The sequence below is a fragment of the Giraffa tippelskirchi genome, chromosome 8 (genome assembly GCF_054371585.1).
Source record: "Giraffa tippelskirchi isolate mGirTip1 chromosome 8, T2T-mGirTip1v1.2.pri, whole genome shotgun sequence".
NCBI lineage: Eukaryota > Metazoa > Chordata > Mammalia > Artiodactyla > Giraffidae > Giraffa > Giraffa tippelskirchi.
In genome coordinates this window covers 3,135,577-3,151,893 of record NC_137282.1, presented here as the reverse complement: position 1 = coordinate 3,151,893, position 16,317 = coordinate 3,135,577, and the positions used below count along the sequence as shown (strand labels likewise).

General features: G+C 43.0%; 1 protein-coding gene across 3 annotated transcripts in view; it reads right to left on the bottom strand.

Annotated features, from left to right (window-relative positions):
- Window positions 1–16,317, bottom strand: part of LOC145517812 (ubiquitin-conjugating enzyme E2 E2) — a 362,107-nt gene that overhangs the window by 50,693 nt on the left and 295,097 nt on the right. For all 3 annotated transcript variants that reach the window (XM_081520991.1, XM_081520989.1, XM_081520990.1), the window contains one exon: window positions 4,636–4,783. In XM_081520991.1, coding sequence (XP_081377117.1) covers window positions 4,636–4,783 — 148 coding nt within the window. The remainder of the gene's footprint in view (window positions 1–4,635; window positions 4,784–16,317) is intronic.

Here is a 16,317-nt window from a genome sequence, read left to right as displayed (position 1 = left end):
GGGGGGAGGGGGTGAGTGTGATGTTTGTGGGTGCACTCGGAGCACCTTCACAGGCCTGGCCAGGGCAGCTCTGCCTGCTTGAAAAGTGGTGGACGAGGACCTCATGGCTGTTTCTGGATGTGGGACCCTGCTGTCCAGGCTCTCCACAGGCAGCCTATAGTCTGAAGCAGATGATCACGAATGAGATACAGGCTCCATTTGCAAAGAACTCAGTATGGATCTTTAAAAGAAAGCATGTATAGAAAATTCATAATCACCATTTCATTCTCTTATGCCTAAAAATTTCTGGCAACAATTCCTCAATATCAAATACTCTTGTTTTCCAATTTCTGATTATCTCCTAAGAGTCATATGTTTGGGGGGAATTTTTTTCACGATGCAGCATCAAAATCACATTATGAATCAAACAACTTCATCAAATGACAAGAATCTCATGACATCTCCTGAGGCAGGCACTATCATTAAGCCTATTTTACAGACAAGAAGACTGAGGCAGAGAGGAGTCAGTAATCTGATGCTCACAGCCAGAATCAAGGAGAAAGCTTAGCAGCTAAGCAGAAATTCAGAGCAACAAAAGGCCTGGATGGTTCTATTAAGAACATGCCACAGAAATAGAGGCTTAGGTACAAATGAACTGAGAGTGTGGAACAAAAAAGTTAATAACCACCAAGCTGTCTTTCCAAAGTTTCCCCATATTATGAAATGCCAGCATCTCCCATTTCAGCACTTAGGGAAAAACAACAGCAACAACCAAAGAATCAAACGAGCTCATAACCCTTTCAAAAGCAAGAGAAGCGGAGCAGAAAGGAGAACAGGTTAGTGAAACGCTGCCAGGTGATGAGAAGATTCATGAAAAAGAGACGAATATTTCTGGACATTACTCTGTGAATAAAGGCGCTGGGACAGGAAACTGATGACCTTTTTCTATTTCATAATCGTCAGTGTTCCCAGGATAGCTCATTTTGTGTGAGGGAAAGCACCCATTATTAATATTTATAGGCCTGAAGGCCATTACAGAGGCAGATTTTAAATAACAAATAGATTTCATATAAAGAATATGCTAAAACTGCTAGGTGTTTGAAAAAAAGCCGCAAAACAGCAAAAACAAACTTTATAAGATGAAATGAAGTAGGACAGAGCTTCAGTGTTATATATGCTCGAGAAGAGAGTGTTGGCAAATAGGCGCCCTCCATGAGAACAGGGAGATGTGTTTGGAAGTGTGAACTTCAGCAACTCCTGGATGGAATCACGCTCACTGAGCAGGGCCGCCGTCAGGGGGTCCAGGAGGCTGGTGCTGACCTTTGTTTTTATTAAAAAATATTTATTGATTTATTTCGGCTGCACTGGGTCTTAGCTGCAGCATGAGGGACCTCGTTCCTCAGTCGGGGATGGAAAGCGAGCCCCTACACTGGGAGGGCAGAGTCTCAGCCCCTGGACCGCCAGCGAAGTCCCTGGTGCTGACCCTCGGGCTCCTCAACCTCTACGGCTCCGGCTCTCTCTCCCCAGCAGCAGTCACGGCCACCCGCCGGCGGCCAGCCCTGCCTGGGCAAGCAGGCGCCGCGTCGGGCCCAGGGGCCCCCTGCGAAGCGTGCACAGCCCGCTGAGGTTGGCAGGGAGGCCCCCCCCAACACCGCGGCCCCGGGCACCCTCAAGGGCCTGCGAGCCATCGGACACCGCTGTCTGAGCGATCCTTCCCAAGAGATAAGAAGGTCTCCGCACTCCTATCACACAGCGTTACAGATTATGCACACAGTAATTCAAGGCTAGGCTTTCTTCGGATTAAAAAATCCCGTGTCAGCTCCTGAGGAGGTGGTGTGAGAGAGAGTCAATTCTATCTTCTCTTGGTTAAATGCAGCCTCGTGGGAACGGATCGCATCTAATGTATGTACATCTGGAATCCTAAATACTCTGGGAAATAACATCAAGAACCCATTACTGTTTACAATGGGTTTTCACATACATCATCTCGTTTTAAGCTCACAGGAATCCTGTGACTTAGGTACAGCTGAGGATAATCTCTGTTTTATACAAGAAATGGAGGCTGAGCAAAGTTAAATGGCGGGTACAAGGTCACACCAGTAATCAACAGTGGAGCTGGTTTTGAAATCTATATTTGCTGACTCTCACTATCAAGCCAGACAGGGTGAGTAGCCTTACCCTGAAACATTTGCTTTGAACGGGCCAAATTCTTGGAAGAGATAAATATAAATTAAGAGAAAAGTATGGCAAAAGATGACCTCTCCCCCAGTTTATATAGGGACAAGAGCAATAGCCCTCACAAAGTTGGTTAAACCTGTATCTTTATGCAAAACCTACTTCTGAGCTGACAGCATTTCTGGTGTGAAAACAGCTCTATGGATTCAGTGCAGGAAAGTCTTTATTCATATTCTATTAAACTTACATTTGTGATCACGTGAAAATAGGTCAGATTGAAGTTCAACATAAATCTAGAAGAAAACTTGACAGAGAAGGGTACCAGAAAACAACGCGGAATAAACCCATTGAACAAAACAATGGACATTTTGGCTTGTTTTGGGTAACTTCTTTTTAAGACTCTAGAAGTGTGAACATAAACATACACATAATGATGTACCAATTAGAAATCTTTTTTATGTGTGTTAAAGGATGAATATTTAGTTTGTTACCACGTATTTTACAGATAGGAATCTATTCTGATACCAGATAAGCCATCTCTAGTCGGTGAAACTTAAGGAACATTATTAGCTTTAGGCTTTTTCTTAATATTCACAGCATGATCTTCAAAATCTATTTGTTTATGTGATTTTGTTTCCACCAAGGATGATTTTTATATTATTATTGTTATTATTTTTGTGGAATGTATCTGTAATTTCCTGCGACACAGAAAAAGGAAACTAATTTATGGAACAGAAACCTTTCGACTGCTGAGAGAATGTTGTTCTGGAACGCAGGTGAACAGTCAGGGTGACGGGTCCATTTCCATTAACGTGGTTCCCACTAGGGTAAGGTTGTCTCTTGGCACCAAGTGTTCTAAGTGTGACCTGACACCTTATTCCATGTATATCCCATGTATAAGAAATTTATCTTGTGCTCAAAACTGCCTCATAAATGGTAGAGTCTCAAAAATTTATTTTGCTTTCTTTCTTTTTTCCCTGAGATATAACTGACACACAAAACTGAGTTTAAGGTGTACAGCATGATAACTTGACACCAAAAGTTTTTTGAGGAAGTGACCTACCTCTCAAAATAAATTTTTTCTCTAAACAACACTGCCCTCCAAGTGTCTGAAAACCCCAGAAGTGCTTTCTGGGCAGCTGTAGTCGCACATTTTGGGAAATGTGCAACATTTCTCAAAAGAAATATCACATACATGCAAAGTGTTCTGACGACATGACCTCCAAATGAGGTTACACACCATGATACAGACAAATGGGACTGAAGTAGGAATAGTGACTCTGAAAGAACAAAGTGGATGTTCTCGCATTAAATTAGTGCATCACTTGCATTAAATTAGTGCATCATGGTTGAACTACGCACTCTGGCATTCTGTATAAATTAACTAAAAAATATTTTATAATGATCTTGCGCAATTATATTTTAGTTTCTTGGTGTTAAGAGCATTGATTTGTTATATATAGTTTACATATATCACAATTTAACTAAATTCTGTTTTTAAATGTCTTCATTAAAAATAAGTTTTTACTACTGAAAAACAACAAACATACAAATATGGAAAAGATGACAATTTCTACATGTTTTATTAACCAGCCCAGGTCCTAAGAGAGACCCTAGTTCCCACTTGCCATTTCTTTCTTGTCTGAAACTTCGCTTATCTAGTGAGTTCATTTCCTGAACATGGAAGATGGAATCTCAAAAAATCTTAAGACTATTAATTAAACACTGAAAGAAGAACTTCTCACTGAGAACGTCGATGAAAACCCCAATGAAAGACCTTTGGACTTCTGTTATTTTCCCAAAAAATCCCCAAATATGTAAACTATTGGCAGTTGGCTTGTCTTTCAGCTAGAAGCAGCCAGTCAAAGCTGGGTAATCACACATCCAGGAAGACCCAGCAAGGAAGAACCCCCGCAGCAGGCACACCATTAGGCCCGAGGGCTTGGCCACGGGCTCCTCTCAGTGTCCCTGGGAAGCTGCGTTTCCCTGTTGCCTTTCTCGGCGTTTCCTAGCTCAGGAGCTTTTCAGCTCTAACGGCTCGTAAGGACGCATGGTTATGAAAACGCCAAATGGTGACCTCTCTGTGGTGCTGCCTGGGGCTTGTCGGATTTTAATAGTCCTCGTCTCTCCAACGAGCATCTTCTGGTGGGCATCTAATTAAGGATTAAGCTATTCAATTTGAATTCCTGTTATGATTTGGCAGCAGAAGGTAAGGCATTCTTTAAATGCACTTCCCCATCTAAAATGAGTTTTCATTCACTCTGATTACACTGTGCTTTCTCCTTTTTGGCAAATAATAGGTTTTAAAAAGACTAATGACTGGACCGGATTGAAAAAGAAAGGAGTTACGAATGACGGACATTTAAAATCAATAATAATAAAAGTAACAGTGCCAGTGGTCGCACCGGTGGTAAATGGTGAACCGAGACCTGACACTGCAGCCTTGCGCAGCTCCAACCCTCCACCAGATGGGAGTCTTACCGGGGTTGCAGTCTGTCAGGAGGGAGCAGATGGACAGGAGGACTTTAGAGATGGTGAGGGCCGGACTCCAGTTGTCCTTCAGGATGTCCAGGCAGATCACGCCTTGGCTGTTAATGTTACAGTGATAGATTCTGGTGCGGAAGGTCACCTAGAAGAAAATGCAGAGCTGACGTAAATAGCCACGCCATTTATTTATTTTTATCTTTAAAAAGTTTTGTTGGGAGTATAGTTGATTTATAATGTTGTGTTAGTTTCAGGTGTGCAGCCAAGTGATTCAGTTATACATATACAGACATTCATTCTCTTTCAGATTCTTTAGTCATACAGGTTATCACAGAATATTGAGTTCCCTGTGCTATACACTAGATCCTTGCTGGTGATCTACTTTAAATATAGTAGTATGTGTATGTTAATTTCAGCCTCCTAATTTATCCTTCCCCCTCACTCCCAGTCCCCTTTGGTAGCCATAAGTTTGTTTTCTATGTCTGTGAGTCTATTTCTGTTTTGTAAATAAGTTCATTTGTACTATTTTTTCTAGATTCTACATATAAGTGATATCATATGATATGTCTTTGTCTGACTTACTTCACTTAATATGATAATCTCTATGTCCATCTATATAGCTGCACACGGCATTATTTCATTCTTTTATATGGCTGAAAAATATTCCATTGTGTATATATATATATATATATATATATATGTATGTATGTATATACCACATCTTCTTTATCTATTCCTCTGGGCATTTTGGCAGAGGCAGTGGCCATTTGTTCCATTATTCTTGCCTGGAAAATCCCATGGACAGAGGATCCTGGTGGGCTGCAGTCCATGGGGTTGCAAACAGCTGGACACAACCGAGCTCACACACACAAACACACACACACTGGACACTGAGGCTGCCTCCATGTCCAGGCTGTTGTAAATAGTGCTGCTATGAACACTGGGGCGCGTGAATGTTTTCAGATTATGGTTTTCTCCAGATATACACTCAGGAGTGGGACCCCTTTTTAAGAACCTCCACTAGTGGTTGTGTCAGGCTGCATTTGCACCAGCAGTGTAGGAGGGCTCCTCTTCTCCACATCCTCTCCAGCACCTACTACTTGGAGACTATTTGGTGATGGCCATTCTGACTCATAGACACACCTTTTATTAGACAAAATAATCCAAGGGTCATTGGCTGGATCATGAAGAAAGCAAGGGAATTCCAGAAAAACATCTATTTCTGCTTCATTGACTACTCTAAAGATTCTGTCTATGTGGATCACAACAAACTGTGGAAAATTTTTAAAGAGATGGGAATACCAGACCATCTTACCTGTCTCCTGAGAAACATGTATGCGGGTCAAGAAGCAACAATTAGAATCAGATATGGGACAACTGGCTGGTTCAAAACTGGGAAAGAAGTATGACAAGGCTGTACATTGTCACCCTGCTTATTTAACTTATATGCAGTGTATGCCATACAAAATGCCAGGCTGGATGATTCACAAGCTGGAATCAAGATTGCTGGGAGAGATATCAATAACCTCAGATATGCAGATGACACCACTTCAACGGCAGAGAAACTAAAGAGCCTCTTGATGAGGATGAAAGAGAAGAGTGAAAAAGCTGGCTTAAAACTCAACATTCAAAAAACTAACTCACGGCATCCGGTCCCATCACTTCACGGCAAGTAGATGGGGGAACAATGGAAACAGTGACAGATTTTATGTTTTGGGGCTCCAAAATCACTGTGGATGGTGACTGCAGCCATGAAATTAAAAGACACTTATTCTTTGGAAGGAAAGTTGTGACAAACCTAGTCAGTGTATTAAAAGTAATGTATGGATGTGAGAGTTGGATCATAAAGAAGGTTGAGTGCCGAAGAATTGATGCTTTTGAACTGTGGTGTTGGAGAAGACTCTTTAGAGTCCCCTGGACAGCAAGGAGATCCAACCAGTCAGTCCTACAGGAAATCAACCCTGAATATTCATTGGAAGGACAGATGCTGAAGCTGAAGCTCCAATACTTTGGTCACCTGATGCTTAGAGCCAATTCACTGGAAAAGACCTTGATGCTGGGAAAGATTAAAGACAAAAGGAGAAGGGGGTGACACAGAATGAGATGGTTAGTTAGCATCACCGACTCAATGCCCATGAATCTGAGCAACTCTGTCAGATAGTGGAGGACAAAGGAGCCTGGTGTGCTGCAGTCCATGGGGGTCACAAAGGGTCGGACACGGCTTAGCAACTGAACAACAACAAATACTTAATTGTTCCTTCAGCGCACAAGAATAATCAATAAACAAAATCTTTATTTCAGAACTTGTCATTCTGGGCACAGAGGACTAAACTCCAGTGGCAAGATCATGACATTCTGCTTCTGATGAATTCTCATCATTTAACAAAAGTCTAATCATTTAACGAATGTTCTGGGGATTGAGTTTACTCTTGGTGAAACTGCAGGAATGCTTGTAAGGGGAAAACTAACTCAAGGCTCTAAAAAAAAGGTTCAAAGAAGGAAATGTTCAAAAATAAAAATCTGAAAGGAAACTTTTCTTAGGTTCCAATTATTTGAAGGATTTTGTTCATTTAGAAAATTAAAAAAAAAAACAAACATGGCCATACTACAAAAAGGAAACAAATATTATTCTGTGTTACAATTTAAAAACATGAACTAGAGCACGTATGTAAATAATGCAATTAGTTTATGGAGAAGCTATACTAGTTACAATATACAAACGTTTTCCTCCTTAAATTCTGTATTTTGAATGTACTATTAGTGCAGCCTACCTATAATAGCTGGATTACTGCTGTACTTTGTTTAGGCATAATTTTGAAACACGCTCAGAAACATTTTTAAAGAACTTCAGTTGGAAAACTTATCAGTTTTATAACTGATAAAATTCTGTTTTACAAAAGTGTTATGTAAGCAACCCTGGTGGCTCAGACGGTAAAGCGTCTGCCTACAATGCGAGAAACCTGGGTTCGATCCCTGGGTCGGGAAGATCCTCTGGAGAAGGAAATGGCACCCCACTCCAGTACTCTTGCCTGGAAAATCCCATGCACGGAGGAGCCTGGTGGGCTACAGTCTATGGGGTCACAAAGAGTCGGACACGACTGAGCGACTGTACTTATGTAAGCAACAATGAGATTTTAATGCTATTTATTAACATCGTGTTAATAAATGTTCTCAAATTTATAAGCTGAAATACTTTAAAAAATCTTGGTGTTCTCAAGACCAGTCCTTCTGGTACCCTAAGTTCAAAATGACTCTGAACCGAGAAATACGCACTGCAGGTCATTGTAGGTGCATCACCCCAGCAGGGCTTCCAGGGTCCAAAACATCAGATTTGCTGAATTCTTACGATGTCAAGGTCAGAAAGCACACATTCAGTCTTCTACGACTGTCCAACAACATGACACCTTTCTCAGGCTAGATGGGCACTCCTAGAGGGACCTGCCTGCTCTGTTAGCAACACACCAGACTGGATAACCTGGCCATGCCCCCACCCCTACACATCCCAACACCCAGAAATGGTGAAGAAACTACATTCTTCACTGTAGTTTTATAACTATATGTTTATAACTAAAGTTCTTTAAAATGCAAGTATGAAGGTACGAGGGGCAGCCCCAGATGCTGAGACTGAAAGCCGACAATCGCAGCAGGCACTCAAGCCTGCGGTGTAGCTGTCTGCAGTGGGGCTGGGGTTTGACGCCCTCACGGAGGAGGGAGACGGAACCTTAGGTCTGTATGTGACGAGGACTTGGAATTCAGCGGCTTAGTCGCTCAGTCATGTCCGACTCATTCCAACCCCATGGACTGTAGCCCTCCAGGCTCCTCTGTCGATGGGATTCTCCAGGCAAGGAAAATGAAATGGGTTGCCATTCCCTTCTCCAGGGGATCTTCCTGACCCAGGAATCAAACCTGGGCCTCCTGCACTGCAGGCGGATTCTTGACCGTCTGAGTCATGAGCCCTATATGAATCCTGACACCCTGAGCAGCCAGTCTTTTAGCAAATGTCTGAGCCTGAGAGATAATGCCCAATGGGAGAGAGAGAGCCAAGACACGTGCTGCGTGCTGGAGAGGCCCCGGGGGCGGAATTATTGGCACTGGAACTGGGAGAACAGTGTCTCCCCTGAGAATTCTCAAGTCTGAGCACACAGACTATGCAAACACTAACTAAAAAGGAGCTTAAATGACTCTTACCACTATCAGATCGAATATATGATTAAGGCAAAGCATACTAATATATATTTAGGGCAAAAATGAATAAAGAGAACAACTGCATTATGATGAAATGAATAATTCATCAGGAAGACGGAACAATTCTGAATGTGCTCTACCTAACACAGCGAAAAATATAAAAAGCAAAAGTTGACAGAATTATATGGAGAAAATGATACATCTACAGTCCCAGAGGGACACTTTCATTGAAGTAGATTTGGTCAACAAGACCAAAACATAGCAAGGATCCTGAAAATATGAAAAACCAAATTAAAAAAAAATCAAGGGACTGAATGAAGATGAAATTTCATTCTCAACAAATAATCACAGGAAAAAGTGTTCAACGTCATTAGCAACTAAGGAAATGCAACTGAAAGGCTCAGGGAGGTAGCACCACACCCTGTGGGAAGGGCTGAAGTAAAGCGTGTTGATACACTACATGTCAGCGAGGTACATGCACAGAAACCGGATCACTGCTGGCACGAATGTCAAACGGCACAGCTGCTCTGGAAAGAAGGCTGGCAGCTTCTTATAAAGCTGAATATGAGCTCACCAGACCTCCCAACAACTGCACTCTTGGACGTTCATCCCAAAGAAATAAAAACTATGCTCACAAATATACAGAAATGTTCATAGCAGCTTTATTTCTAATAACTAAAAACGAGAAAGAACCCATTTGTCCTTCAATGGGTAAATGGTTAAACAAACTGGTATATCCATATCATGGAATACTATTGTTCTTTAGTCGCTAAGTCATGTCTGACTCTTTCGTGACGCCATGGACCGTAGCCCAGCAGGCTCCTCTGTCCATGGGATTCTGCAGGTGTGAATACTGGAGTGGGTGCCACGCCCTCCTCCAGGGGATCTTCCCGACCCAGGGATCGAACCCGACTCTCCAGTGTCTCCTGCACTGGCAGGTGGATTGTTGACCACGGAGCCATGTGGGAAGCTCTCATGGAATACTCACTACTCAACAATAAAAACAACCACACGCAAAAGCTTAGATGGATTGCAAGAAAATCATGCTCAGTGAAAAAAGTTGAGTTTCAGAAAGTGACATCCTGTGTGATTTCATTTATCAGCACATAAGAAATATTTATTAAAAACTGATCACATGCTAAGCCACAAAGAAAGCTTAATAAACTTCAAAAGATTACTAAGACCATAACGATCTCCCATCACAGGACTGCAAACCAAAAAACCTATTTTCAAATAATTCTTGGATTAAAGAAGAAAAATCAGCTGTGATTATAACTGAGTGACAGTCAATACCAGAATTTGTGATTTGGCTAAAACAGTTGTAAAAGAGAAATCTACAGTTTTAAGTGCATATATTAAAAAGGAAGAAAGACATTAATGAGCTAAGTATACAACTAAGGAAGAAAAATGAATAGAGTAAATCCCATGAAAGTAGAAAGAAATTGGCAGAAGTTAACAAAACAGAGAATACCTGTGATATCAAAATTCTGCAGGGGAGTGAGTACCTGGCCCTGTAAGTGTGGGATGTAAAGACAGGATCTCTATGATCCAGTGTAAATGGTGAGTGGCTTTTGTATATAACAGAGTATTTTAAAAACCCATCGAGTCGAGTTTCCTGTGCTGTACAGTAGATCCTTGTTGGTTATCTATTTTCTGTATCATAGCTGGTAAATGTTAATCCCAAACTCCGACTGTATAGTACAGGGAACTCTACTCAATATTCTGGAATAACCCATATGGGAATCTTTTCCCATATAGGTTACTACAGAATGAATACATGTATGTGTATAATGGAATCACTTTGCTGTACACCTGAAACTAACACAACACTGTAAATCAATTAAAAAAAAAAAGAAAAACCTATCAGATATTGATTGACTACTCTGGGCCACTTAATCATCAAAACAACTAAAGGAGGGAAGTATTATTACTGTGCTCACTTTAAAAATAAACTATGAGAGATGATAGATGCTAACTAAATTTACTGTGATACTTATTAAAAATATAATCATATATCAAATCACTGCACCATACCCCTGAAACTAATGCAACGTTATATGCCAGTGCTATCTGAATAAAATTAAAAAAACCTTTTTTAAATAAAGAAACTGGGGAATCCTTACACTGTTTGCCATTGTTGCTGCACCAATTTACATTCTTATCATACGACCCAGCAATTCCGCTCCTGGCTATTATCCGGAAAAGATGAAAACACTATGTTGAAAAGACGCATGCACCCATATGCTCATGAAGGTGTTACAACAGTCGCGCTATGGAAGCAGTGTGAGTGTCCATCAATAAATGAACGGATAAAGATGTAGTATATACACACACAATGGAATATTGTTGCTGTTCGGTTGCTCAGTCATGTCCAACTCTTTGCAACCCCGCGGACTGCAGCACCCCAGGCTTCCCTGTCCTTCACCATCTCCCAGAGTTTGCTCAAATATTACTCAGCCATAAAAAAGAATGAAATCTTGCCATTTGCAACAACACAAATGGACCTAGAGGGTTTAATGCTAAGTGAGATCAGTCAGACAGAGAAAGATAAGTCCTGTACGATTTTCCTTCCACGTGGAATCTAAAAAACAAAACACATGAAGACACCACGTAGACGCAGACCCAGCTGGAAGGAACAAACAGGTGGTCACCACAGGGAGGTTGGCGGGGGGGGAGAAATAGGGGACGGGGTCTGAGAGCTCAAACTTGCAGTCACAAAACAGACGAGCCACAGGAGCGAGACGCAGAGAGTGGGGGGTACGGCCAATAACTCGGTAACGTCCTCGGAGGGCGACACAGTGTCACGAGACTACTCATGGTGGTCGCTCTGAACTGTGTAGAAACAGCGAGTCACTGGGCGGGGTGTTAGGAGCTAGCACAGCGTTGTAGGTCAATTATACTTCAAAACCAAACTCAGAACAAGATCAGATTTGTGGGCAGAGAGTGAGCAGGATGAAGGCAGTTATAAGATAAACAAGCAGTGGAGGACAGGGAAGCCTGGCCTGCCGCAGTCCTGGGGTCGCAAAGAATAGGACACAACTTAGCAACTGAACAACAGCAACGAGGATGTAACGTACAACATGATAAATATAAAGAACACGGCTGTATGTTATATACGCAAGTTGTTAAGAGAGTAAATCCTAAGGGTTTATGGAAATAAAAAGTTTTAATTTTTTAACAAAAAATGTTTCCTATTTAATTTCGGGTCTATATGAGATGATAAATATTCACTAAACTTACTGTGGTTGAAAAAAAAAAACAGGCAGGGACAGAGAGGTTAAAGAACTGACTCATGCCACAGAGCTGGTACGTGGTGGGGCCAGAATTTGAACACTTTGTTGACGGAAAGTCCACACTCTCCTGCTCAGCCTCAACGCCTCTTTTATTAGTTTTTAAACTTCATTCTGAGGCAATGACAGATTCACAGGCGGTTGTAACAAACAATACAGACAGATCACAGGCCTCCTCCCCATGTCCCCCCAGCGGTAACATCTCGCCTAACGACAGCATCAAATCACAGGAAGCTGACGCCGACACCGTCACGGACCTCTCCCAGGCATCCCAGCGTTACACACGCTCATGGAAACGTGCTTCTGTGGCTTTATCGCCTGTGGGTTTGTGTGGCCACCACCACCGTCAAGATACAGAACAAACAGTCCGTCACAAACGTCCTTTGTGGATCCTCCAACGGCCACAGTCACCCCCCTTCCCTCCCTTCTGGATCTCAACAACACGACTCTGCCCTCATCTCTACAAATGCGTCACCTCAAGAACGTGCTATGAGTGGAAGCACATGGGGTGTTCTGAAACTGGATTTTCACTCTGCATAACCCTCTACTGACCCGTCTAAGTCACCGCGTGTATCAGGAGTCGGTCGTTTGACAGTTGAATAGTATTTTACTCAATACTGTGAAACAGTTTTGAAAGAATATACAGTTTTTGGCGTGAGGACTCGGGCTGGAACCCTGACTTTGGACAGGTCAGTGTAGCGTCTCTGGGGTTCAGTTTCCTGGGGAAAATGGGGAAATACCAACTATCCCCTTGGTCATCCTCTGTGATGACTGCGGTCTAAGGCGAGTCCTCACCCCAGGCCGGGCCCCCGGCAGCAGGAGGAGCTGTCTGAGCTCCGTCTGCACCCCTCCGGGATCTAAGGAGCATCGCAGCATCATGTGTTCCTGCAATAATCTCCCAGCGACTGACCTTGAAACAGGTGGTCTCTGTCCCACCACCGTGCTCCAGAGCAGAGACAACAGTCCACACACAGACAGACAGCTGTTCTGAACAGGGCGAGAGGTCGTGTAGGGAAAGAGTAGAGACAGAGAAGAAAACATTTCAAGAAAGTATTGGTCTGGCCGAAAAGTTAGTTCAGGTTTCCGAGTGCGCGCGCGCTCAGGTGCTTCTGTCACGTCCGCTCTTTTTGACCCCCGCCAGGCTCCTCTGTCCATGGGGTGCTCCAGGCAAGAATACTGCAGTAGCGGGCTGCCATGTCCTCCTCCAGGGGATCTTCCTGACCCAGGGGTCAAACCCGCATCTCCTGCACTGCAGGTGGATTCTTTACTCACTGAGCCACCTGGGAAGCAGCATACAAAAAAACCTGAACAAACTTTTTGGCCAACCCAATATTTCTGACCAGCAGATCCTACACATAATTTAGAAAACTACTGTAAAGCAAATAAATACCTCAGAGCTGGAAAGCTGATAATGACAGTAAAAATGATCAATCCAAATAAGATTTCAGTAATAACCTCTGTTTTTAGCTTCCATTTTTCAAACATTTTTTGATCAGGAGCTAAATGGCACTGTACTGAGGAGGTCTGAGATCAGTGAGAAGTACATTCCTGCTAAAAAGACTTTTCCATAGAGACCCGGAGAGGAAATATTTGGAGCCTCTGTGCTATAAATCAGTGAACCATATTAGGAAGGTCCCAAAATAGCAGAGTTACCATCATTCAAGTGGGTGTTGGCCAGAGGCTCACTATGAAAGTGTTTATTTGAGCAGCTTGCTACAGTACACTAAAAAACGTCGGTCCTACCACCCTCCTTGACATCTCAAGTGCTCATCTTCTCTTAAAAGCAACTCAAGAGCGCTGTCCCCACAATGAACATACCCTAAGACTAGAGTATCGGCGGTAAAATCAAGCCCGCAAAAACCCACTGTAAGTGAGGCAAATCGCGGGTCTTAAGGACACGCGCAGTAATAAACGTCAGCGAAACAAAACAGAAACCTTCCCACAGTTAAAAAAAGAAGCTGGAAACAGAATCCACCTCGAACGAGTGGCAGTAAGAGAATGAAAATTAAACTTTAACTAGAAGCCACGGTGCGTGAAGATGACCCCCACGTGGTGAACAAGACCACAGGGCATGTTCCATTTGGTTGGGGACCGGAGCGACTTCCTGAGAGCTTCAAGTACAATTTAAATGATCAAAACAAAAAAAACAAACACAACTTCATAGCACAGACACTGAAGTCTAAGAAAGTCCTTCTCAGTTCCTTTTAAGTATAGACGTGGGAAAATACACAACCAGACCCTCCCCCCTGTCCTGCTCAGCAAGTTGGGGCTCCCTGCTCAGCTCCCAGGGCCCATTCCAATCACACAGCGATCGATCACTCCCACCTCCAGCAAGACAGGATGCCTGCGAAGACTGGACTAGGGACCAGTCATGAGACTCCTCCTGATCAACATTCAGGGTGCACAGGACATTTCAGGAACACATACTGCATCAGGCTCAGTTTGGTTTTTCGCACGTGCGTGTTCTTTTCTGTTCGTGGCTTTCTCTCTAACTGTGCTTCCTTTTCTGCCTTGTATTCTCTAAATAGTGATCTCTTTCGACTCGTTCTGCTGTCTCAAGCTTCAGTAATGGTCTCCAGCGGATCCTCCATTATGGCAGGAGTGTATCAGAGTGTAGACGGGAGTCACTGAGTGTGAGTTCATTCTCAGGGTACAGGATTTTTCTGCAGAAATCTCATGTGCCTGGGCTGATGGGAGTGTTTTGCATTTGCTTCTTCAAGGGCTTCACAAAGACAACACTAGTTTTGAGAGCAGACTGTGTTGGGCTGCCCACAAAGTTCATTCGGGATTGCCCAAACCTGAACAAACCTTTTGGTCAACCCAACACTGTTGTTATTGTTGTTCAGTCACTAAGTCGTGTCCGAGTCTTGTGACCTCAGGGGCTGTAACACTCCAGGCTCTTTTGTCCTCCAGTATCTCCCAGAGTTTGCTCAGACTCACGTCCATTGAGTCGGTGATGCCATCCAACCATCTCATCCTCTGTTGTCCCCTTCTCCTCCTGCCTTCAATCTTGACCAGCATCCGGGTCTTTTCCAATGAGTCAGCTCTTCACATGGAGTGGTCAAAGTACTGGAGCTTCAGCTTCAGCAAGAGTTCTTCCAGTGAATAATCAGGGTTGATTTCCATTAGAATCAACTGGTTTGATCTCTTTGCAGTCCCAAGGACTCTCAAAAGTCTTCTCCAGCACCCATGATTCAAAAGCATCAGTCCTTCAGTGCTCAGCCTTCTTTATGGTCCAACACTCACATCCATTCATGACTATTGGAATAAACATAGCTTTGACTATAAGAACCTTTGTTGGCAAAGTGATGTCTTTGCTTTTTAATACCTTGTCTAGGTTTGTCACAGCTTTTCCTTCAAGGAGCAAGCGTCTTTTAATTTCATGGCTGCAATCACCATCCACAATGATTTTGGAGCCTAAGAAAACAAAATCTGTCACCACCTCCACTGTTTCCCCATCTATTTGCCATGAAGTGATGGGACCAGATGCCATGATCTTAGTGTTCTGAATGTTGAGTTTTAAGCCAGCTTTTTCACTCTCCTCTTTCACCCTCATCAAGAGGCTCTTAGATTCTCTTCACTTTCTGCCATTGGAGTGGTTTCATCTGCATATCTAAGGCTGTTGATATTTCTCTCAGCAATCTTGATTTCAGCTTGTGATTCATCCAGCCCAGCATTTCGCACGATGAATTCTGCAAAGAAGTTAAACAAGCAGGGTGACAATACATAGCCTTGAATACTCCTTTTCCAGTTTGGAACCAGTCCATTGTTCCATGCTGGTTCTAACAGTTGCTTCTTGACCTGCATACAGGTTTCTCAGGAGGCAGGTAAAAGTGGTCTGGCATTTCCATCTCTTTAAGAGTTTCCCACAGCTTGTTGTGATCCACACAATCAAAGGCGTTAGTCAGTGAAGCAGAAGTAGATGTTTATCTGGAATTTCCTTGCTTTCTCTATGATCCAAGAAATGTTGGCAATTTGATCTCTGGTTCCTCTGCCTTTTCTAAACCCAGCTTGTACATCTGGAAGTTCTCAGTTCACGTACTTGCTGAGGCCTGGCTTGAAGGATTTTGAGCACAGCCTTACTAGCATGTCAAATGAGTGCAATTGCACAGTGGTTTGCACACTCTTTGGCACTGCTTTTCTTTGGGATTAGAATGAAAAAACTGACCTTTTCCAGTCCTGTGGCCACTGCTGAGTTTTCCAA